The 24,095-nt window shown below is 36.1% G+C and overlaps 1 protein-coding gene across 1 annotated transcript in view; it reads left to right on the forward strand.

The window, feature by feature from the left end:
- Positions 1-24,095, forward strand: part of LOC106465096 (E3 ubiquitin-protein ligase CBL-like) — a 73,602-nt gene that overhangs the window by 5,470 nt on the left and 44,037 nt on the right. The window contains exons 2-4 of the mRNA XM_013925292.2: positions 11,491-11,637; positions 15,021-15,152; positions 19,759-19,896. Coding sequence (XP_013780746.1) covers positions 11,491-11,637; positions 15,021-15,152; positions 19,759-19,896 — 417 coding nt within the window. The remainder of the gene's footprint in view (positions 1-11,490; positions 11,638-15,020; positions 15,153-19,758; positions 19,897-24,095) is intronic.

Here is a 24,095-nt window from a genome sequence, read left to right on the forward strand (position 1 = left end):
GCCCTTAAGTCTGCAGCATCTTTGATACAGTTAGCCACCCCAAAAATCTTAATGTCATATGCAAACTTCAATATTTTGTTAGTCATTCAGTGGTGTTCATTACTATCTGTAGACCTGGACTGACATTGTATGACTTAAGTACTCATAATCTTTTCAATTTTTTTTTTGTTCTTTCTTGACCTTGACCATTACTCCTGTTCCCATTCTGGATCAGTCTACCCCTAACCTTCCCATTCCAGTTCCTGGCCTTCTTCTTTCTCTTGGCCTCCCTTCACCAAATTCCTAGTTCACATGTCATATTGTCAGTGACTATCATGTCACATCTAACCCTATAGGTACCTGTCTCTTCTCCAGCTGCTGGCCACAGTTTCTGTCAATAGTCATTTTTCAATTCTTCATCTTTGTCTTTCTCCTTGCTTCACTTCTCCCTCCAACTCTGTCTATGTTTTTTATCACCCAGTCTACAGTTGGCCATGGTACTTCCTCCACAACATTCTTGACCCATCTTCCATACATTTTCTATGTTCTATTCATCAATTTTTTTATCCTCCCTCCATTCTTCACTCTTATCTTCGACCTAGTGTCAGCCATTTTTGTATTCATTAGTATAATGTTGTCCTTCACTTGCTATATTTACATCTCAGGGCTGGCATTACTTTACTTGGATGATTGACTTCTGTTAGCCCATTCTTGAATGATTTCCTCTTCTTACATACAAGAGGCTCTTTAGTTGTTGTTGTTTTTTTGTTTGGGAGAAGGGGGTTGTCATGAGATCTAAGTCATTTCTCATATCAACTCAATATTTGGTACTTCTGGGCATTTTTATCACCTCTTGTCTTGGCTGAGTTCAGCCCCCTTTTACTTTGGGAGGCCCTGGCTTCCTTGGAACCCTTTGTCTCTTTGGGGTGTGCAGACCTTGCAGATCCACAGGTTTCTTTCTTGGGTTTCATGGCCCTTGTTTGTGATCCTCTCCTGTCTTTGGGGAACTGTCATGGTGACTGGACTGTGTCCATACTACTTCTGATGTTCCCTTACTAACTCTCAAATTAGATCCTTCTCTTCACTGACACTTCCCTCTCTGGTTGATGGCATGACTTCTGGTATTTGGATGCAGAATGAGCCTTCACTCCACATCCACATGTTTTAATTTATTGCTGTTGGTTGGACATGTTTCCATTCCTGCCCCTTCTGATGGATCACAGGGTTTTGATACTCTCAGTTAATTTCATGATCAGTGCCTTCACCAACTTTCCAGGAGGGTCCCATTGTAGGACCCTTTGCTTTTGGGCATTAGACATACTCTTCTGGGACTATTCACACCAATCTTCTGGGAGGGTCCCATTCTAGGACCCTTTGCTTTTTGACATTAGACATACTCTTCTGGGACTGTTCACATCAGGTTTGTCTTGTTACCTGTAATTTCCCCAGAGCTAACTTTTTGGTAGTGGACTGCCTCCCTTGGCCAGTCAGCATTCTACCAATAGAGTGATCTCTACACCCCCAGATCTTTTGTTGGGTTTTATCTTCGTTGGGCATACCCATATAGATGCTTTTTCCACAATTCTCAACTCCAGGCTTCTTCTCTTCTGGTCAATTCTTACTCATCCTTCAACTCTGGTTGTTGATGCTCTCAGTCAGGCATGGTCTCACCTCTTTCTATATGCCTATTTCCCTCCTTGTCTCTTCCCTTGAATCCTTGCCTTAATACAAGACTCGCCTTGTCGGGTCCTATTGTTGCCACCTCTTTGGCCAGCTTAACCTTGTTTCACTTAGCATTCAGACTCCCCCTTCCTCAACTTAGTATCCTATCTCTTTTGTTTCACCCTCTCACATTCCTTTTTCATTGAAGGATATCTGCCCTCCATCTTCACACATAATATTTACCTGATCTATTGCCTGTTGGGCTGGACTTTCCAATTGTGCGACATTTTTTGTCACATTCCTGTCACCCTTCCACTTTGTTTGTCTATTAAGGAAAGAGGTAAGTCTTTTGCCATTGTTCCATCTGCTGCTTCTTTACTATTGGCTGCCATACTGTGAACCATCTTTCTGCCTTTTCTCCTGCCTGTTTGTCCATGGTTTGGCAGTCTCTGCCTTTACTGGATGTTGGGTGGCATTGTCCATGACATTTTGCCTTTCCCAGTACCATAAGGTGTTTCTTGCTCTGTTCTCTCCTTCTTCATTCTCCTTTGACCTCTACACCCAAATTCCATTCCTTACTGAGACCTTAGTGGGGTTTTGCATGCTCTTGTGTATCTTGTTGGAGCCATTGGCTTCTTCTACTGTCTTTTCCCCTAGGCTTCTTTGCCCCTCCTCCTCACCTATGATTACTGTCTTTTTTTATATCTATGTTATGGATGCTTCTTGCACCCTCTTCTACTGCAGTTTTTTTCCTTCTTCAGATTTTGATCACTTGGGAAAGTAATCATACTTTATCTTCTGTCTTCTCTCTCTGACCTCTTTTTCATTCAGATTTGGATTGATTCCCGTGTCCTATTTGGGCTGTTTGGTGTTTCTTATCACAGACTTCTTTTTTTCTGGGTCCCTGCCATTGTCTGTCTACATCCTTTGATCTTTCTTCTTATATCCTTACTGGTTTTTATGTTTGTCTCTGGTTGTGGATGCTCCCAGGCTATTTCACATTTCTTCACATTTAATTTGTCACTTTTCTCATTCTCTTGCATCCCATCTTTTCTGGTCCAAGGACAGGATACTTCAGGTGGGCACATGGACAGTTCTCCACACATTCATCTCTCCTTATCCACACCAGCTAGCTGTTTTGGCTTCTACCAGTCACCCCAGTGTCTTTGAGAAGAATGTGTACAATTTCTTTTTTCAAAGCTCATTTTTACATTCAGAAAACCTTGACAGGTGGCTGATGTTTCCTCCCAAGGGATACTCAAAATATGCATCGAGCCAGAATAATTGAAAGTGCTCATACCATCTGTTCTGGCTCTACCAGTGCCCACTGTTGAGATGGGGTGTTCTGCCAGACTGCTTGAGGTATCCTTGTGATATATATATATTTATTTATTTATTCATTGTCTGATCCATACTGTACCTATTCTATGAACTATCATGGAAAAAGTCAGCACCAGGGAAGTGTTCTGCTCACTTCTTTGGCTGCACTTGCTTGCTTTTAAGAACAACGATTCACAGTTACCCATTGCACCATGTCCAATAAAAAAAACCTTTCTGGCTGGAGAATCTAGGCACTTCTCCAATTCTAATCTCTCAAATGAAAATTCTCCCTCCTTTCTTTGAGTGGAGCATAGGAGACCCTTGCCACTTATCAGTTCCTAGCTGTTGGGGTGGTGGACCATAGAGGATCCTCACCAGTTGGACTTAATACATTGAAGAGTAGGGCAGTTGTGACACGGTCTGTGTAGTGCGGGTCACCCCTCTAAACCATAAAACGTATCTCTTGTGCCCTCCTCATGCAATCAAAGCCTGATCAGTTGAGTCGAGGTGAGAACACGATGTATGGAAAAGATGATACAAAACTAATGTGCCTTCCTCGTGGAGCCAGATTGTGTTCAGTGAAGTTGAGGTGAGAATACACTATACAAAACCATAATACATAACTCAAGTGCCCTTTTCCTGTAGCCTGTTCAATTGAGTAGAAGTGAGCACACAACATACAGAAATATGATATAAAACTAATGTGCTCTTCTCCTGCAGCCAGTCTGTTCAGTAGAGCTGTGTGTGTGGGGTGACCCATCAATGGATTTGCCTGAGATCAATCGCCAAATGATCGGTTGTTATATGGGTCAAATACCTTCTTCTACTGTTGCCTCATTTCCTTACAAATAATATGAAGTTGTTCGTTCAGGTGAAGGTTTAATGATCTTTTCATCACCAAATTTTGTCATGTTTTCCTCTGTCAACCTGCAGAATCAGCTAGGCCTAAAAATGGCATTTTTGGCTATATTTCTCGGGTATGTTTTATCCCTTTCCCCAGATATAAGGATTCATGCTGTGATTTTGCTTCCCATTGGGTTGACAGTGCCAGATTGATTTGCTCCCATGGGCTACAAATTGGTTTGCTTTGGCTTCCTCTCTTGCAGACTGTCCAATTCTAGTCATTCTGTTGTTAGGGTCTTTTTTACCTGTTTGAGGGGCACTCCCTGATTTTCCTGTGCATTCTCCCATTCCCAATCTCATGCTTTTGTTTTACCCTTGCTTCCCATTCTTTCCTTACACTTATGCAGTGAGGGGGGGGGGGACTTCCTCCCTTTGCTGATTCCTTCCTTCCTTCTTTTTCCCACCTTACCATTGGCCTTAACTTGATAGCCTTCTATGTTCTCTACATAATCTTCGGTATTGCTTTGCCTACATGGCTTCAATCCATGGTTCCCCTTCCTACTTCTTTCTTCCATGCTCCTTCTGCCCTCACCAGTTGGGTTTGGCCTTTGTCTGAATTGACTTATTCTTCTCTTATGTGTCTTCCTGGACCTTGTTCCAGGTGTCTTCTCCCTGCATTTGACACCTTCTTTCTCTGGCTTTTATCTTCATTGTCCCTTAGAGGACATTCTTCAGCGGGGGAAGTGGGCTATACCTTAGATCTTTTCCCCTTCATCTATCACGGTTTCTTCTTCGTTCTTGTCCCCCACCTTTGGGCTTTTTCACACTTCCATGCAACTTTGACTGGTTAAGTATGTTAATACTTCTCTTTCAGGAGCCCTTGTTTTGTTCCACTTCCTATGGATCCTGCTCTATGACAAGTGGTGCTTATAAGATGAGGTGTTTCACAAGATTGCTTGTAGTTGAGTAACCTCACAATATTTCCTTCATAAATATGCCTGTTCTGGACCGTACCACCCATAGACTGCATGAATAAAGCAGAAGGTGATAGCTGCCCATCCCTGCCATGCCTCGATTGAATAAATCGGTATGGTCTACTTTTCAAAATAGGGTTTCGTGATCACCCATTGAACTGTTTCGGGTGTCAACGTTCTACTGTGCTCTCCATTGCACTATCTCCTCCCCCTTTCTTCAAGTGGATTATGAGAGACCTTACCACTTACCAGTTCCAAGCCGCTGGGGTGGTTGACCATGGAGGCACCCTGCTGAATGGGTTCCACAGAGATGGCTATAACCATTCAGTTCAGAGTAGGGCAGTGGTGTTCTGCCAGTGTAGGTGGCATATGATCCACTGGACTGAGTTTAATATACCATGGAGTGGGATGTCAAAATTCAGTTCACCCCTTCAATTGGGAGCCCTCATCTTACACTTGCATGGATATCAGTGCCCCATGAACTGGTTTTGGATTTAGAGTGAACCAATCAATGTAAGTCCTCGCACACGTTTCGGGTTGTCTATCTTCCTCCCTCGATTACTTCTTGTGTGTTGTGAGTCACAGTAAAGATATGTGGGATGTATTCATCAATGTCCTGGGCTCTCCCTCATTCCCTCCTGTAACATATATGTTATTGCTTTTTGAATTTTCCAGACCAGTTTCATGGTCGCAGGAGTTGATTGCATGTGATAGACTTCCCTAGGATCTTGGATGTCCCATTCCTGCCTCCCTAGCTCAGTGCTAATCCTGTGTCATGCCCTGGAATTGATGTGTTACTCTTGCTTGGCATTTGAGGTGAAGATGGTATGATCCTCATCCTACTCTCGTGTGGATGTCGGTACCTAGCGAAGAGGTATTGGATGTAGTTGACTTACCAAGTACGGTCTGCTGCACCCTATCCACTCTACACCATTGGACTCATTCTCGTTTACTCACCTTCTTCCTGTGGGATGGAGATCATTTCTCTTCCTGATAGGATCACTCCTTGCCATATTCTCTCCCATTTGGATATGCTCCTTTCTTTTTCCATCATGTTTTTCCAATTTCATACGTGGTGTTGAGTATACCTGGATCAGAAATGGTTCAGTTCCCCTCTTCAGATCTCTGGATCTGATGCTTTCATCTACAGGGGTATCCTTCAAACACTTTCGGGGAGTATGTTTGTTCTTCCTTCACACCAGTTTCTCCTCCTTATCATGTGGGATTTTAGCTAAGCTTGTGAATGGAAGGAAGTACGTATCTGAAGCTATAATTTTTCCTATACTGAAAATGTATTTCTGATAGGCACTTCCCTCTTTTCACACTTCCCACCTTTCCTTCCCACAATCTTCTGATGCTACTGTCATCTGCCAAACTTTTTAGTAATAGTTCGTTAGAGACATATAGGGGGGGAGTCACATATGTCACGTGATTGTACTGCTCTCCTATTGGTGGAGAGGTGACGTGTGATGATTTGCATAGGGGTGCAGAAGGCTTGTGGCATGCATTATTAAAAAGTTTTCATATAGAGGGCAGCACAAAATGAGAAAAGCTAATCTTGTGAGAAGAGGGAAGTAGCTATTGAAAATGCATTTTCAGTATAGGAAAATTATAACTTTTGTGTGTTGTGGATTTTTGAAGAAAAGAAGTGAGAAGTGTTATATGTCATGTGGAGAAGAATGAACTTTGTGTTATGATCAAATATTTTGTTAAAAAGAAAATGACTCTGCAAGAAATGGAAATGGAAGCAACATTAAGAGATGGCATATTCAACATTGAAAAAATGGTGTGTTGAGTTTAAATGTGGTTGAAAATCATGTGAAAATGATCTGAGGTCAAGTTGACCCTCAACAGAAATTGAAGATAATGTTCATTGTTTGGTTATACATGATAGAAGAATTACCATTAGGAAGTCAACAGAGGGAGTGGGAATTGGTAAAAGTACTGTAGCAAGCATTTTGAGTAAGAGTTTGGGCATGAGTAAGGTCAGTGCCAGATGGGTTCAAAAAATGTTTTCACCTGAACAGAAATGGATCCAAGTTATTGAAAGCCAATCCCAACTGTAAAGGTTTCAGTTGATTTCTAGCCATGGATGAAACATGGGTTCACTACTTTGACCTAGAGACAAAAATGCAAAGTTTGCAATGAAAACACCCAAATTCACCCACTGCAAAGAAGATCAAGTCACAACCCTCTGCTGGGAAGATCATTTCATCAATTTTTTTGGGATGCCAAGGGCATTTTACAAGTTATATATTTGAAAAGAGATTAAACCATTACAGAAAATTACTGTGTATCCTTAATCAACAATTTGCATCAAAGAAATGAAAGAAAAGAGAACTGCTCAAAAAAGGTGTACTCTTCCATCAGGACAATGGCCTAGCTCACAAATTGCATGTTTGTTTGAACACTATCTATAATGCTCTCATCAAATTACTCGATCACCCCCTTTACTCACTGGATTTAGCTCCAAGTGACTTTTGCTCTTCCCCAACCATAACCTTTCTGAAAGGTCGAAGATTTTAGAGAGTTGATAAACTTGTACATACCATCCAGTTATTGATTGAGGACCAAGAAGAGGAGTTCTTTCAAAAGGACATAAAGGTCTTACAGCACTGATGGTGCAAATGTATAGACTTGGGTGGAGATCATGTTGAAAAATAAATCATAGTTGAACCAGTGTCTCTTTTCTTTATAGGTCAGGCCACAAACTTTTTGGACACCCCTTGTATGTTGTTATACAAAATGTCTACTAATGTATGTTTACATCTGTTGAAATAAAGTGCATGCACTTGCTCATTTAGATAGTAAGGTGCATGTGCATTTTCAGGACAGACAAAAACTGAGTATTATTGTAATTGATTTAATGTTAAATAAGCAGGCATGAATGTAGAGGAAGAATACAGGGAACCAAGTCCCTTCAACCTTTTTTAATTGTATTATTTTATGTTGTATACATTTTTACAGCTCCAGGGAGCATCCAACCCCTATACTTCCTTAATTTGCTTTAAGAAAACAGCCAGACATCCTTACACTACAATATGGTATCAGAAAGAAATATTATATGTCAGTGTTTTTATTCAACTGAGCTATTAATTACCATAAAAATTTTTGAAATGTTTTTTAAAGAAACACAATTGGAGTTTATAGCAACCCGGTAAAGGCCTCAACCAAAAAGTTATTATATCTAAGCCAGTATGAGTGTGAATTAAATGTTTCCATGGTAAATTTTCATGTCTTGGCTTTTCCAGACACCAAAAATGTGTCTGGACTTAAGAGATTTTAATTAATTATACCTGTCATAAGACATTAGTATTAAGCCTATTATATTTTCTAACACTATATTCCTCATATAGACAGTGGCTGGAAATAAAATCACAGGAAAAAAGTCACAATTTTTTAATACCCAAATACAATGTAAAGTAATACAACAAAAAAACATTTTACAAGTTAATTATTTATTGCAATAATAGCATGATGCATGACATGCAACATTATATGAAATGTACATGATATATACACATTAATATCACAACTTACATAACTGTTGTACAAGGAAATAAATATAAAAAAGTAAATGAGGAACAAGGCCTGGCTTACCACTACCTGAGAAACATGGTTTTTACATCTAACCGGACCTCTCATGAGATCAGTCTGGATTACAATCCTGGATAGCTTTTCTTACATTTCATACATTGTATATTGAATATACTAACACATCATCTAATTTAAGAATTTCTTCGTTAAGACTCATAGTGTCATGCTTTTTGATGAAAGAGCACTCTACAAACAGTCTGTTAACTTGAAAAATGTATTTATATATATAATGCAGAGTCAAGTGCATTTTTCAGGCATATACGAGGTCAGTCATCACATGAATGAGTGGAAAAATTCAATAATTTAACTTCTACAAACACAAATTTTCAAATTGTGACTTTTTTCCCTACATTCATTTAGACCCTTAGGGGTTTTCAGGAATTAGAAGAGTGCATAATAATAGTTTGCCATATTCATTGCAGATTATGAGTTTTGCCCACTCCAGAGCTCATCAAGCTGGCTGGGACACAACAAATACATTATTGGTTAGAACAACAGCTGTCATGATGTGAATGCCTTTTACAAGCTGGCAACGCATGATTACAATTAATTATACATGTCATAAGACATTAGTATTAGGCCAATTATATTTTTAGCACTGCATTCTTTATCTAGTCCCATAGGGATTTTCAAGAATTAAAAAAGTGTATAATAATCGTATTTTAACCACACTATGTTCACCATATCCATCAGACTTGAAATAATTCATGAGAAAAATGTTGAATAAGGATATTCAAGTTTACATGTCCAGAAACACACACACATCTGAATGTATTTATAACACACTTGAGTGAAGTCTTAGGGGTAATTGGTATGTGTTTACTGAAAAACATTAATACAGACTGATATAGTTTTATATTTACAACAGCTTTAAGAGCTTTTTAGGTGCAAATAAAATAAAAACATGGCAACAATAAACTGTTACAGATAAACGGGTGTTAGTTGTTCTAATTGTGTAATTACTACCAATTCTGCAACTGAGAGCTAAATTTATGAAAATGAAGAGTATTTCCTCTTAATCTTAGAATTACCAGTGGGGTTCATATGAACTAAATGGACATTTTGAACATGTTTCTAAACTATTATTATACCAAATTTCTTGTGGGCCAATGACTTTGTTGGTTACAGGGTTCTGATTAGTATAGGATTTATGCAAAAAAAAATTTAAATACTATCTGTTGCAATCCTCCACATTATTGCTGGGGGTCATATGTATTTTTAAACATAGAAAATTAGTGATTTCACCTAGTGTTTTGGTCACTTTTAACTGAGTGTTTGAATAGGCAAAAACATGAAACTACTCATTATGATTCAATATATGGACCACACCAGTATGGTTTGGCATGACCAGGTGGTTAGGGTGCTTGACTTGCAATCTGCTGGTCAATGGTTCAAATTCCCCCCATCCCACCAACCATGCTTGCCATGGGGACATTATAGAGTGATGGTCAATCCCACTATTCATAGTAAAAGAGTAACCCAAGAGTTGGCAGTGGATGATGATGATTAGCTGCCTTCTCTTAAGTGTTTCACTGCTAAATTAGGGACAGCTAGTGCAGGTAGCTCTTGTGTAGCTTTTCATGACATTAAAAACAAACAAACACGCCAGTAGTGAATGAGTTAAAAGAAGTTGATTATGTGAAGGTTAAATGGTGAATTTTTTCTTGATATTTTTTATAAGAAAACTGTGTGTAGCATAAAGGAACAAAATGACCCCAGAAAACAAGTGTTAGGTATGAATATAAGGTCAAATAATATATACATTTATTTTTATAAGAATTCATTCAGTTTTATAATAAAAGGTTATTGAACCACCTAAAATATTTTACTGTTTTTAAATTACATTGAAGATTTATTCTTAATAAATGAATAATTTTCCTACACACATATTTATCAATGTGTTTTGCAATGGTATGATCAAAACAGGGTCAGATATCTAATTAATCAGCATCAATAAATGCATTAATGTCTTTTCTAACCAATTTTTTTTATGATGATCCTGTGTATATTACAATTGGCAAACAAGTCCAGTACTACATTTTACACTAAATGCCTTGCATCTGTAAAAACATTATATTTCTGCATCTTTTTTCATTTTTATAAACTAGTGATAAATACTATGCAAATGTGTATAAAAGGATGCTGATTTCAATATTACATATCATACATATTCATGTTGAATTAAGGACATTACTCAAATCCCCCAGTAAAATCTTGTTTAAAACGTGATTTTATGCAGTGATAATTTATGTATCTGTGTATGTGTGTGTGTGTGTGTATATATATATATATATAGTTTTAAACATATCCTAATTCAGACATATGGTATCTTCAAATTAAATTAGTGAGTACATTAAAAGGTTAATATGAGTGAATCATACTTGATATTTTTTTGCTAGTGTGGTGTAGCCTTCCTGTACACTGCAGCTTATTTTGTCACTTTTTTTTATTGTGTTCTGCATATGACTGACTTAACTGTATTCAGTATAGACAACTGATTTTGGTTTTTTTTTTTTTTAGGCAGCAGGAGTTTACTTATTGTTTCTAGATATAATTAGATATAGTCACTTTGATGAATCACTTAATGAGATTAACAATCATTTGAACTAACTAAATTTTTAAAATTCTATGTTCATTGGTTATTAGTATTGCTATAGAATTATGTTCAACTCTACATTTAATTGTTTTTGCTGTGATCAGTCCTAATAATAATCAGCTTATTGACTTTATTTAAAAAAAAGTTGAATGATCCTATTCAAGTGATCCTTTGCTCTTTTATTTTATTTTTTCTGCTCTACTGTTAATGCTCTAATTTCACATGAACAAGAAGAAAATCACGTTTGGTCTGAAACACATTAATAATTACTTGAAAATATGCTTTAAGGAAAGTGTTTACTGTAGTTATTTTCCTTTTTGTGAGGATAGGTTATTGTGAATGCTGACATATATGTATGATGTATATAAATCAATAATAAACATTGTAGTGCAGAAAAGAGTTATGTAAATTTTGTAACTTTGATTTGATTTTTTAATCTCTTTTTACAGTTTTCTTAAAATTAATGTGCTGGTGATACTTCTTTTGTAAATTTTGTATTAAGAGTGATAAATTTTGCAGAACAATTGTACCATGGAAGATATTTAGACAATCTCTTCATCAAGTTCACTCAATCAGCTCTGGATTGGAAGCTATGGCTCTAAAATCTACTATAGACTTAACTTGTAATGACTTCATATCCAATTTTGAATTTGATGTTTTTACAAGGTATGTCTAAATTTATTCACCCAAACTTCTAATAGAATTTGCTTTAAAAATAATTGTTGTTTTTGTAATGAATGTATTTGGTTTTAAAGTAATTATGTTTCTTTGTATATTAACATGCATATGATCACACAGTTTTGTCATACTGATTTTAAGAACTTTGCACAAAACTATTATCATATTATTCTTGCTTGCAAGCATAAGCAGTGGAACTTAAAACATCATGTGGTTTTCCGTACATAATTTTAGCATTTAGAAAACAATATAAGCACTAAAAAAAACCATAAATAGTTTACTGTAAAACATTTATTAAAAATTCTGATATGATCTCTTACCTTCAGTCACAAAACAGCTTTTCTCAACTAGCACTGCCGTCTATCTGCACATATTTTCAATGCATGCCACTAGCCTTCTACCTCCTGCTTTTGCATATCCAACATGCAAATGTTCATGGGGCAGCTTTCCACCAATAGGAGTGCCACACCACTCCTATCAAAACCAGCTTCCTCTTCACATCTGCACTCATTAATCACTTCTTGATTGGGAGTGGTACTGTACAGACATGTTGGTGAATTTGTCAACGTTTGCAGTTATACTACTGTCTTAGTTTTTCTTTACTATTTCCTTAAATTTTAATGTTTTGGTATTGTAAAAGGTTGCTTTTTTTTACACTTTTCTTACTTTTTCAGGAGCCTTTTGCTAGTGTATTATGGATCCCACTCTGTGGCAAGTGGTGCCTGACTAGTTATACTTTTTTTTTTTAAAGTCTGTACTGTCCATCCTGCAACCATGTTCAATATCCACTACGTTGTAGCCCTTTCCTACCATGGACCTGATGTACAATTCCAGATGCATCCAGGTGTTGGTTGTATGTCTCCATTATTGTTCTCTATGACGAGACAATTACGTTTCAGGTATGGGTTACGCACAGGTTAGGTTATGCAGGCTTCGAGTGTTCCATAGAACTGTTAGTTGTTCTCTAGGGGTTTTTTGCTTCATAAATATGTTCGTCCCAGACCATACACTCATGGATTAACATGAGTAAAGCAGACAGAAATTACTGCCCATCACTGATGCTCTGTTGTTTTGAGACTCTTCCTACCACAGACCTGATATACAATTCCAGATGCTGCCAGGTTTTGATTAATCGACTTCATCAACGTGGTAGCTCTGCATTTCAAAATGGGATATCGTGGTCATCAGTTGCACTGGCTCCTGTGATGCCATCCTCTGGACTCTCCAACATGTTTCCCCCACCTTTTTTTTTCTAGTGGAGTATGAGAGTCCTTACTACTTACCAGTTCCTAGGGTGGTGGACTATGGAGACCTGTCCTCCTGAGTGATGAATCAGATGAGAGTAGGGTGGTGGCATTCCACAGGTGTCGCTAATGTATAGCACTTCCTACCATGGTGCTAGGTTTTGGTTGAAGCACTCTGTTGTGTCACGACTATATACATGTATATGTATTATTGCAGTTTGCCTCTCAGGCTGAGACATTCCTCCTTCTTACCATCCTCCGGATGTACATTCCCATTGGTTGGAGATGGTTCAGCTAAGTAAGTCCTCACGTGTGTGCTGGCCAGTATCCCTCCTCCTACTGCTGTGGACTGGATGACAAATGCCCATTGCCACCAGGTGTTGGACTGGAGATGTACCCCAGGTTTGCATCCCCTTTTCTGATAGATACTTACTTCTTTTCACATTTTCCACCCAGCCTCTCCACTTCTGATGATATGTGGTGTAGGTCTTCTGATCAGTCTCAAAGTGATTAATGAATGCAGATGTAAAGAGGGCACTGGTTACGATAGGAGTTGTGTCATGTTCCTATTGGTGGAGAACTGCAACATGATCATTGGCACATGGATATGCAACAACAGGAGGTAGAAGGTTGTGGAGTTTGTTGACATTTTGTGCCAGTAGAGGGCAGTGCTAGTCGAGAAAAGCTATTTTGTGAGTGGAGGTAAGTATTTGGTTGGAAATATATTTTCAGTTTAGGAAAATGCTAACTTACAAAATTACTTAACAGGCTTTAAAAATCTAAAAATTTAAAGAAAAGTAAAACAAGGGAATAAAATGAATAAGAAAATAAATGATTAATTCTAGAACGTAACTTTAGACATATAGTGAACTATTAATTGTTATATGAAAATGAAGTACTGTTAATTATAAAAAAATCTAGACATTTTTTATGAACTGTGAGCACAATATATTTGGGAGTGGATGAAATTATTATTAAACTTGTCAAATAGAGCTTGTTTCAATGTGTTGATCATTACACACCTGAAAGACCTAAAACTAACTTTTTTGGCCACTAGCAAATATGTTCCAGTTACTTTAAGAGTTACATCCAAAAATGCTGGCCAGAAAACAAAAAAAAAAGATTCATGAGTTTTTTGCTCTTTATTGATACAATTAGTTAGACAATGTGAAATTTTGGGAAGCATCATATTTTAAATTTTTAGATCTGTGTACGTGATAATAAACACATTTCTTAATAAGAAAGGTAAATGAAGTAGAAGAAGCTAAAAACTGGTTTAACACATTTTTTCATTTTACTTGCTGTTAAAAAGTTGTGGAATCCCATTGAAAGATGTGTGAGAATGATGTACATTAAGCTACTGGAAAATGGTTATTTGATTGATTATTATATATTGATGATTCTTATAAATGTTCTTCTTGCATCAAGCTTCTATTTTTTAAAGATAATTTTCGACATTGTTTACAACTGGTATGAATATTCATAATGATGCCTGGATTAACAGCAAAAAATGTTAGTGTCATTTGAAGATCACTGGCTAAACACTATAATCCACTGTCTTTTTTGTCACTAATTTTGAGATCAAAACCTGTAATTGTGTGTTTATATTTGAAAATATTAGTGCCAAATGTTATAAAATACATACGAAACAGATGGTTGTAAGAAATATATTTTTTAATAATCTAAATACCATCTGAATACTTATCATTACATATTTTCATACTGAAGTTAAGTCTCAAACGATCTAGCTTTGTGAAAAAATGAAATTATGAAACATGAATATTTATTAGATTTTTTCATTAGCAATTTTGAATTTTAATTTTCATTTATTTTATCTTGTTTAGCAATAAGACAGTTTCAAACATATTACAAACACCTCTGTAGGTATTAAAGTGTAGAAGTGAAACACGTAACAAACACCTTTGTATGTGTTAGTATGTAGTATGGAAATATGTTGCAAACACATCTGTAGGTATTAATGTGTAGTAGTGCAGCACATCAAAACCACCACTGTGGGTACTGGTGTGTAGTAGTGAAACACACCCCAAACACTTGTGTGAATATTAGTGTGTAACATCAGTGGATATTTCATGTCATGTGCTTTATTCAGTTCATATCTTGTTTCAGGTTGTTTCAGCCATGGTCATCTCTTCTACAAAACTGGCAAATTCTTGCAGTGACACATCATGGTTATGTAGCATTCCTTACATATGATGAAGTAAAAGCAAGACTTCAAAAATATATCAATAAACCAGGAAGGTATGAAAAACAAGTTGCCATATTGCGTAATATGTTTGTGAGGCAAAGCTAAGAATGAATGTATGGTGGGTGGTTAATAGCAAAAGTAAAATTTTATTTTGAGATGATAACTCGTCTATGCACAGGGTTTAGCTATCTTTCTCGAGCATCTGCCATGGAAATTTACATGCCACTAGTCTTGGGGCAAATCCCACATAATTTCACATGATTTAATGCAAATTATGCTGCCTCATGATGACATTGTCATGTGACAGAAGCCATCCACTAATAGCCATCCATGTGCAACAGCATCATCTGTGCACTTGCACTTGTTATAACTTCTTCCTCTTGGCATTGTGTTGATTAGACATGTTTAACTTCCTTGTCTTACTTTAAGTTATTGAGATTTGCACTGTTAACAAAACTTTGAATTTTGTTTTCTTTGGCTTTTGTTTCAGAAGCTTTATTTTTTGTTAATTCTCAAATTATTGTAATTTACACTTAGTCTTGAGTGAGGGACATTGTTCTCTTATCTCTACTACTACATGTATCTAACTTTTTGTTATATGATGAAAAATGCTGATTAAAATCTAAGTAAATATTTTCTAAAAGCAGTCATATTATAGTAACAATTTATATATAAAGAATGTTTGTCCTTTTTTCTAGTATTCCACAAAAACGTTTTTGTTTATATTTGATCATCTCCTATAAGTGATCCTTGATTAGGATTTGGACTGATGTGTATTTTTATTTTATGTTTAAATCTTCTTCTTAATTAAGCCTTATAGATTAAACCATGCAAAAAAAACTGGTTCTCGACAAAATATCCGTAGATGATCAAATGTCTGAACCTGCGATTAATTAATTATGATGGCAAAAGCAATGAAGTTTTTGGTGAAGGGCAAATGCAAGAAAGTATAACTTTTCCTCAGAAATACTTATAAATTGTTGACTAATGCTTTGCTCCCCTGTTATTGGCACTTATTGGATCGTGTTACATTCCTGTTTACTGTATTCCTTCCTTTTTTCTTGTGTACTTGTTATATGGCTGATTCCTTTCTTTAATAGATATCTTTGTTGGGGTTTCTTTCTCCCTGATATCCTGGACTGATGGCATATAGCTTCTATATTAATTTTTTTCCCAGGATTTCACCTCTATCTTGACCTTGCCCTCTATTTCTATTCCTTGTCTAGATCAGTTTACTCCTAATCTTCCTGTCCAGGTTTTCTTTTTTTTCCCTCTACATGAAGTCTTGTACATCATTATTCTTTTGTCAGTGACTTTCTGACACACACACATTTCTGTGGGTCCCTTCTTTTTTCCAGCTGTCAGTGTCATTTTATACTGACAGTCATTTTTAATTTCTCCTCCTTGATCTCTTTCCTTACTCCTATTCTCTTCCCATTTCCTCATCACCTTCCTCCAATCCCATCTTTGGTCTTGTTCACCTGGTCTGTAGTTGGCCATGATCTTTGTATCAAAAACTATCCTATAGATCACTCTTGGCCTCTCCTCCATTATTTTCCTGTCTTCTCATTTCTTGCTCTTTCCTTTTACTTAACATAGGTCCCCTTTTGTATTTCTTGGTAATTTGAGGTAAATCATTTGCCGTATTCACAACCCTGGGTTGTAATTCTCTTTCTTTGACAATTTACTTCTGTTTGCCCATTATCAGATGTATTCTCCCACCTCCTTTCCTTTGTGGTGGCTAGTCAGTTGAGGGGGGGACATATTCTGGGATTTAAGTCCTTTCTTGCACCCACTCAGTGATTGGTACTTTTGGGTGTTTTCTTCCTTTCTTACCGAAACCAAGTTCAGCCTTCTCTTGTTTGTCTGTGAGCTGTAACATATCTGCTCACCAGGTATTAATCTTCTCATTCTCTTCCTACATGGAAGATCTTTTACTTTTAGAGAGTCAGGTTTCCTTGGAATCCCTCATTCCTCTGAAGCATGCACATATGTCTTCACTGATAGACCTAGTGGACCCAGGGTTTTCTTTCTTGGGATCCCTTGTCCTTTTTTGTGACCCTCTTCTAGAGGAATTGTCATGGTGATTGAACCATGCTCTTACTACATCCTGCTTTCCCTCATTGCCTCTCAAGCCAGATTTCACCATTCTTTGATGCTTCCCTCTCTGAGTGAGCTACATTTCTAGATCTGAGCAGGACTTCTGACATTTGGATGCTGGACAATATCAACAAGCTCATCATTCATGTTATTTGTCAGACATGTTCCTATTTCTGCCCATACTGGTGGATCACCTGGTTGTATTCGACTTTGTGGTGTATTAAATGGAAGTTTCTTGCACCAAGCATTCGTGAGGCACGTGTTTCAGGACATTTTGTTTTTGGGCATTAGATGTACACTTCTACACCCATTCACATCGGGTTGATCATCTTGCCTGTCTTTTACCGGAAGCTTAAATCTTGGTGGTGAGCCACCTCTCTTGGCCAGTCTGCATTCTATCCATGGAGTAGTCTCTCTACACCCCTAAGTCTTTTATGGGATTTACTCTTGGTGTGACTCCTCACCTGTGATTACTGTTGTTTGTTCATCTATCCTATAGATGCTTCTGACACTTTCTACCACTGCACTTACATATTCCTCTTCAGGAAATTGACTGTATTTCTTTCCTATCTCCCTTCCTTTTGCCTCATCCACCATTCTGACCTGGGTCAGCTCTTGTGTCCTGTTAGCTGCTTTTTGTGCTTTTTTGCTGACCTCTTCCTTTTGAAGTCCTCATTTTTGTCTGTCCCTACCTTGGGACTAATCTCTTTCCAAGGTTTACTCCCCATAACCTCCTTCAGTTGGTATATTCTCTCACAAGACTATTTCACATTTCTTCTCATTTGATTCATCACCTTTTTCATTCTCTTCTTTGCCAGCTCTAATATGAGCTCTTCCAGGCAGGCATGTGGACACTCTAAACACATATGTTTCCTCCTATGCACCTTTTTGCTGTTTTATTTCCTGACTGTTTTTAGCTTCCATAGGTCACCATTCTTCACTCTTGCCACAGTCTTTATGATATATATACATACTATTTCACTTTCAGAGCCCCTTTTTTATTTCATAGGATCCCATCAGGTGTCTGGTGTTGCCTCTCAGGATATACTTAACCAAAATTACTATCGAACCAGGACTGAAGGATCGATGGGGGGATCCATGCACTTTTCTCCAGGTCTCTTCAACATGAATACTCCCTCTATCTTTGTCGAGTGCAACATAGGAGACTCTTGCCACTCACCAATTCCTAGCCACTGGGGTGATGGACTATGAAGAATCTTCATCAGTTGGTTGTTGGAGGTTATACAAAGGTGTACAAATATGGTGAGAAGTTGGGTGGTGATGACACTGTTAGTGTAGTGCAGGTCACCCCTCATATACTTCACTTATGCTCTTCTTCTGCCACCAGAGTCTGTCCATTGGAGTTGAGGGAAGCACACACACTACAACTGTGCCCTCCTCCTGCGGATGGTATATGTTCAGTAGAGTCAAAGTGAGTACACTATATAAGTAATCATACTGAATATCTGATGTGCACACAATATATGAAATGTGAAGACATGACTACTGTTCCTCCTTCCTCCTGCAGCTGGACTCTGTTCTGTAGACTCTGATGGTAGAATTGAGGTTTGCATACAAGTTATAGTTTGAATGTGCCCCAACCAAACTACACATATTGGCTATTCGATTACTTATGTGCAAGTACTTGGATAGTCATGTTTTCATTTTGCCTTTTCCTTAGACACATGGGGGCTCATTTGCCTCTTCCTTTTTGGGCAAAGAGAAAACTCTGGGCAAGATGAGATGCATTCTCCCTTGGATGTGCCCGTATGGAAACCCTGCCATTGGTTGTCACACACTATGGGCATCCTTCATATGCTTTCTGAAGGAAGCTCATCTAGGTAAAATATGCACCAACCCTTCCACCAATTAAATTTGTGAATCTAATTCAGAAGGTGAGCTATCATCTTGGAAGTTGACATTTTTCTTACCTGAAAATGTATTTCTGATAAATACTGACCCCCACAAACATTCCTACCCATCCTCTCCAATTCAGCTGCATCTTTATTTTACTTGCCTCATCGAAGAATGAAGTTACCACAAGTCCAAGTGCATATGGGAGCTATTGCATATGGAGGTGTGTCACCCTCCTAGTGGTGGAGGGCTTTTTCTGCATGATAATTTATCATGTCGCATTTCAATTAATGTTAAATCACATGAAAGTAGGTGGGAGTAGCATCAAGTCTAGTGGCACGCAATTCTCTATGGCAGACACATGAGTAAGATAGGTGAACTGTGTGAGAAGGTGAGTATCTATCAGAAATACTTTTACAGGTAAGGAAAATGTTAACTTTTGAGCGTGCTTGGTACATATAATTTCTTTTAAGAAAATCACTTTTTAAGAATATAAAATTAAGTGAAATGTTGACACTTTGTAGAAAATTTATAACTACATTTATATATTTAATTAATATGTCTATTCAAGATGATTTATTTGTTTTTAGGATATTAAATATAAATATTTTGTGTGGTAGGAGCATGTTGATTATTTCGTACATAGAAAACATTTTCTGAATATATTATTATGTGGTTGACAGTTTTTTTGTTTTCTCTTTATAGCTATGTATTTAGGCTTAGTTGTACCAGGCTTGGCCAGTGGGCCATTGGGTATGTTACTGGAGATGGTACAATCCTACAGACTATCCCTCAGAATAAATCCTTATGTCAAGCACTTCTGGATGGATATAGAGAAGGCTTGTAAGTTTGGCATTTTCTTATTCTCTCTGTTTGTAATGTGTAACATTTTATGATTTTATTAAAAAAAGAGTATCATACCTGGCAGTATTCATGATTTAGATTAAAATGTATAAAATTTTGCCAATATTGAAGTCAGTTTTCATCTTTACGGTAGATTAGATGCTTTAAGTCTAAGACAGATCAGAGTGTTTCCTATTATTGTAAAAGTCTTATTCATTTTGTTGAAAGTAAGCGAAGGAATAAGAATTGTAAGAAAGCAAAATATATAGTACATGATGGGTACTAATCCAATTAAAAACTTAAACATTACTTTTCATATTTAGAATTTAGTGAATAAATGAAGTAAGAGTGTATAAGAGTTGCAATAGAATTATATCTGTGATGGGTACCAATCTAATTTTACAAAAAAAAAGATGACTTCCATATTTAGATTCTAGTGAGTAAAGAAGGAAGAATATATAAGAATTTTAATAAAATGAAATATGCAGTATGTGATGGGTGGTAATTCAGTTTTACAAAGATTATTTTCCACGTACACATTTTAGTGAGTAAAGTAACAAGAATGTATATGTAATATAAACTGATATCTGTAGTATGGTATGAGTAGTTATTCAGCTTTACAAGAAAGATGACAGAATTTTTTTTAGCCTATTTATAGTTCACTCAGAAAGCCAGATAAATTATAGTAGTTTTGGGATGATCTATTCTAATAATTGATTTTTTTTGTTCTAAAATGTGTATTTGAAAGCTATGTCAATTATTTTAGGCACCTAAGTTTGAGAGACTCGGTTTGCTCAGGGAAGAAAGTTTTGATTTTTACTTGAATGCAAAGGACCTCAAGTATGTAGTGAGTGCTACAAATCCTTGTCTTTTATGTATTGTTATATATTTTGTTAATAAAAGTAACTGAAATGTAAAAGTTAGAAATTTCTCAACCTAGCATAACAAAACTTCAGAAAACAAAATGTCTTATTTTGCAAGTTTGAGTGCATTGTGAAATAAAATAAATTGTGAGCTAATGACTCCCACTGTATTCATTGATTTTGACATGAGGAATTCTGCTTCAGTGGGTACAAAGTACAGCAATAAAAAAACATAGAATTAAAAGAAAGGTTGACATTTGATACTGTTAAGATAAGTAGTTTGGAACTTTCTGCAATCAGTTCAGAGGAAAGAACGGTATTACTCATTTTATTTCATATTTTTCAACTTTTTATTTCACTGTACACTGCTTTCTCTATAGTTTGTGTTAGGACAGAGAAAATAAAAGATAAAATCTAATTTCATGAAAATCAGTCTTTTGATGTTCATTCAGGAGGTTCTAGAGCTTATGCAAGTGAAAGATGAAAAACTGTATGAATAAAAGAATTATTTATATTCTTAGTATGAAAATCACCTTTCAGACACTTGCTCAGTAAAGATTTCAGAAATTCACTAACAAATTATTAGTAGAAATAGTGTATTAAAAAATCTGGTTTTTGTGCACAACAGACTTTTAATATTTACTGAAAGCTTGTCAAACTTCTTTCAAATATACATGGTAAATTCAGAGTTATAGTTGGTATAGCTTCACAGATATGAGCTTGATTAAATTAATTGTCACTGTACTTATAAAGTAAATTCCTCCAACAGTGTAACTTCAGAATATTTTTCTGTTTTGTAATGCATACTGGATGGATTTAGACTTTTTGGCAACAACCTTTACTGTCCAGATAATGATACAAAAAACTTAATTTCTGCCAGTATTACTAGCCCCAATGAAGTAGCAATGACTAAACGTTGGCAGGAATAAAAAGGCTTTTGTTACTATTATCTTGGGAATAACAGTCATGTTTTCAAACTTTATTCCCAAAGTAACTTTAGAATAGCTTGACATCAGGGTTGTATAATGATACAACAACTTATCATGAAAATAAAGCTTCAGTATTATGTACCACCTATTAGTAATAGCACATAATTACACATAAATGCAAATATAATAAAAATTGCTTGATGTCTTGTTAGGAGAAAAAGTTAACATGGTAATATAATTTGTTGAAATGTGTGTTTTTATTCTTAGTTCACAATATTTTAGTACAAGTTACCTGTCATCATGTTTACAATACACAAAATTTGAACTGATTTTTTTATAGGGATATCTGTTTCATTTCATTGACAGGGACTATACAGATGTTATAAAACTGGTCTCTTTAGTAAAGACTGATTTTTAATATGCTTCTAACTAGCTTAGCAACCTTCACACTCACATACTACAAGTTCTTGTTTTAAAATGACTAAAACTTGTGGAATAAGGAAAAGTTGCTTCAGTTGTATAAGAAGCTGAGCATTATGTCTGTTACATGCTTGGCATTTGCTTATTTGTGTAGAAAAACTTAACTAAAAGATTCACCCACCTGTAAACAAGAGCTAGTTGAAGATATCCAAGTGATTGATTGAGAGCTTTATTTGTCTACAGGAAACCCAATCCATTTTATGTAATCATATGAGTAAAGCTTGAATATTATGCTCTTCCAAAAGGAATGGTGCTACTTCTTTGAAAAAAAAAATCTACCATGTATTTATTTCATTGATAGTTTAGAATAAAGTTACAATGGAGAATGTTTAATCATGTATGGTTTTGTGATTTCTATATAAAGAATACATAAACATACAATTTTACTGTGATATAAAAATATATGATTAAAAACATATGATAATCTAATATTTTATAAAAGATATGATAATTTATTTTCTAGAAATTTGCATCACAGTAATATCATATCTGGTAACTGTTATTTCAGTACTGTAACCTGAGATAAATTATGACAACACGTGTTACTGTTTAGCTATAGAGTTGGCCAGCAGGCTACATGTGATACAACAAAACAACTAAAGTTTAGGAAGATACAAAATAATAAGTAAAAAAGTAAATTAATAACATAATTATGCAATAAATAGCAAGAATATTGATACTCCAATTAAAATATAATCAAGTTAAATATAGGGTTGCTGAATATAAATATGGCATTGGATTTTGTGTTCCTGGCAACACTTGGTATTCTGGGGCACTATATTTGAAACTATATTCATACCTCCAGTCACATACTTGTGGAACCAAATGTAGGGCACATGCTCTGGTGTCCTAACAAGGTTTGTTTTCAGGTACAAACTCCACTTGAAGAAACTGTGATAGTAATTGAGGATAATAGAGGAGCTTCTTCAGTACATTGGGAATCATGAGAGGGGGAGGGGCCTTTGAACCCTACAGCAGAGCATGAGTATTTTATAGTAGTAAGGATAAATCTGTAACTTATGGGCTGAAGTTACCTTTTATAGTTATTCATTATATTTGGTTAAATTGCACAAATATGTTATCATGTAAAAAGAATACATAACTTGTAAGAATTTTTTTATTGTGAAGCAATGGTAATTTTGTGAGTGATGTATTGTATTAGAATTATGATAAAATGAAACTGCAATATGAGATGGCTTTTCCTATGCATATTTTAGTGAGTAAAATTTTTAGTAAGTAAAGAAGAAGAATATACACGTAATGAAATCTATATAAGGTAATTGGGGAGTAGTAATCCAATTACACAAGAAAGATTACTTTTCATATTTAGACTTTGGTGAGTAAAGGAACAAGGAAATAAGAGAAATGTAATCAAGTTCATTCTATAATGTGTGATAGGTAGTAGTCCATTTTACAAGAAAGATGTCTTTCCACATTTAGATATTAGCGTGTTTAGGAGCAAGAATATATATAACAGTTGTAATAAAATGAAGTCTGTAGAATGTGACAGAATGTAATCTTTATTTAGAAGAAAAAATAAAGATTTTTTTACATGTAAGGGGTGTTGCAAAATAAATCACACTTTTTTTCACCGAAGTAATGATGAACTTGATAGGACCGCGTATATCATCACTTGTGAGAAAACATCATTTCAACGTACTCTTGGGTGTTTGACTCTTCGAATTTCATTTTTTGTGAAAACTTTTGAATCATGGGTCTCACTAGAACTCAAGTTTGTGTCGCATGTGCTGCCTTCGGGATTGCTCAGAAACTAGTCGCATACATGCTCCGAGAATTCAACTCTTCCAATCAACACATCACAATGCCAGATTTGAAAAATCCGATTAATGCCTCAAAAGTTTCAGAATTATTCAATTTGAAAGAGTGGTCCGTGAAAAAGTGGTGGAATGTGGATTGGGAACTCTCC

The sequence above is a fragment of the Limulus polyphemus genome, unplaced genomic scaffold (assembly GCF_000517525.1).
Source record: "Limulus polyphemus unplaced genomic scaffold, Limulus_polyphemus-2.1.2 Scaffold1834, whole genome shotgun sequence".
NCBI classification, from domain to species: domain Eukaryota; kingdom Metazoa; phylum Arthropoda; class Merostomata; order Xiphosura; family Limulidae; genus Limulus; species Limulus polyphemus.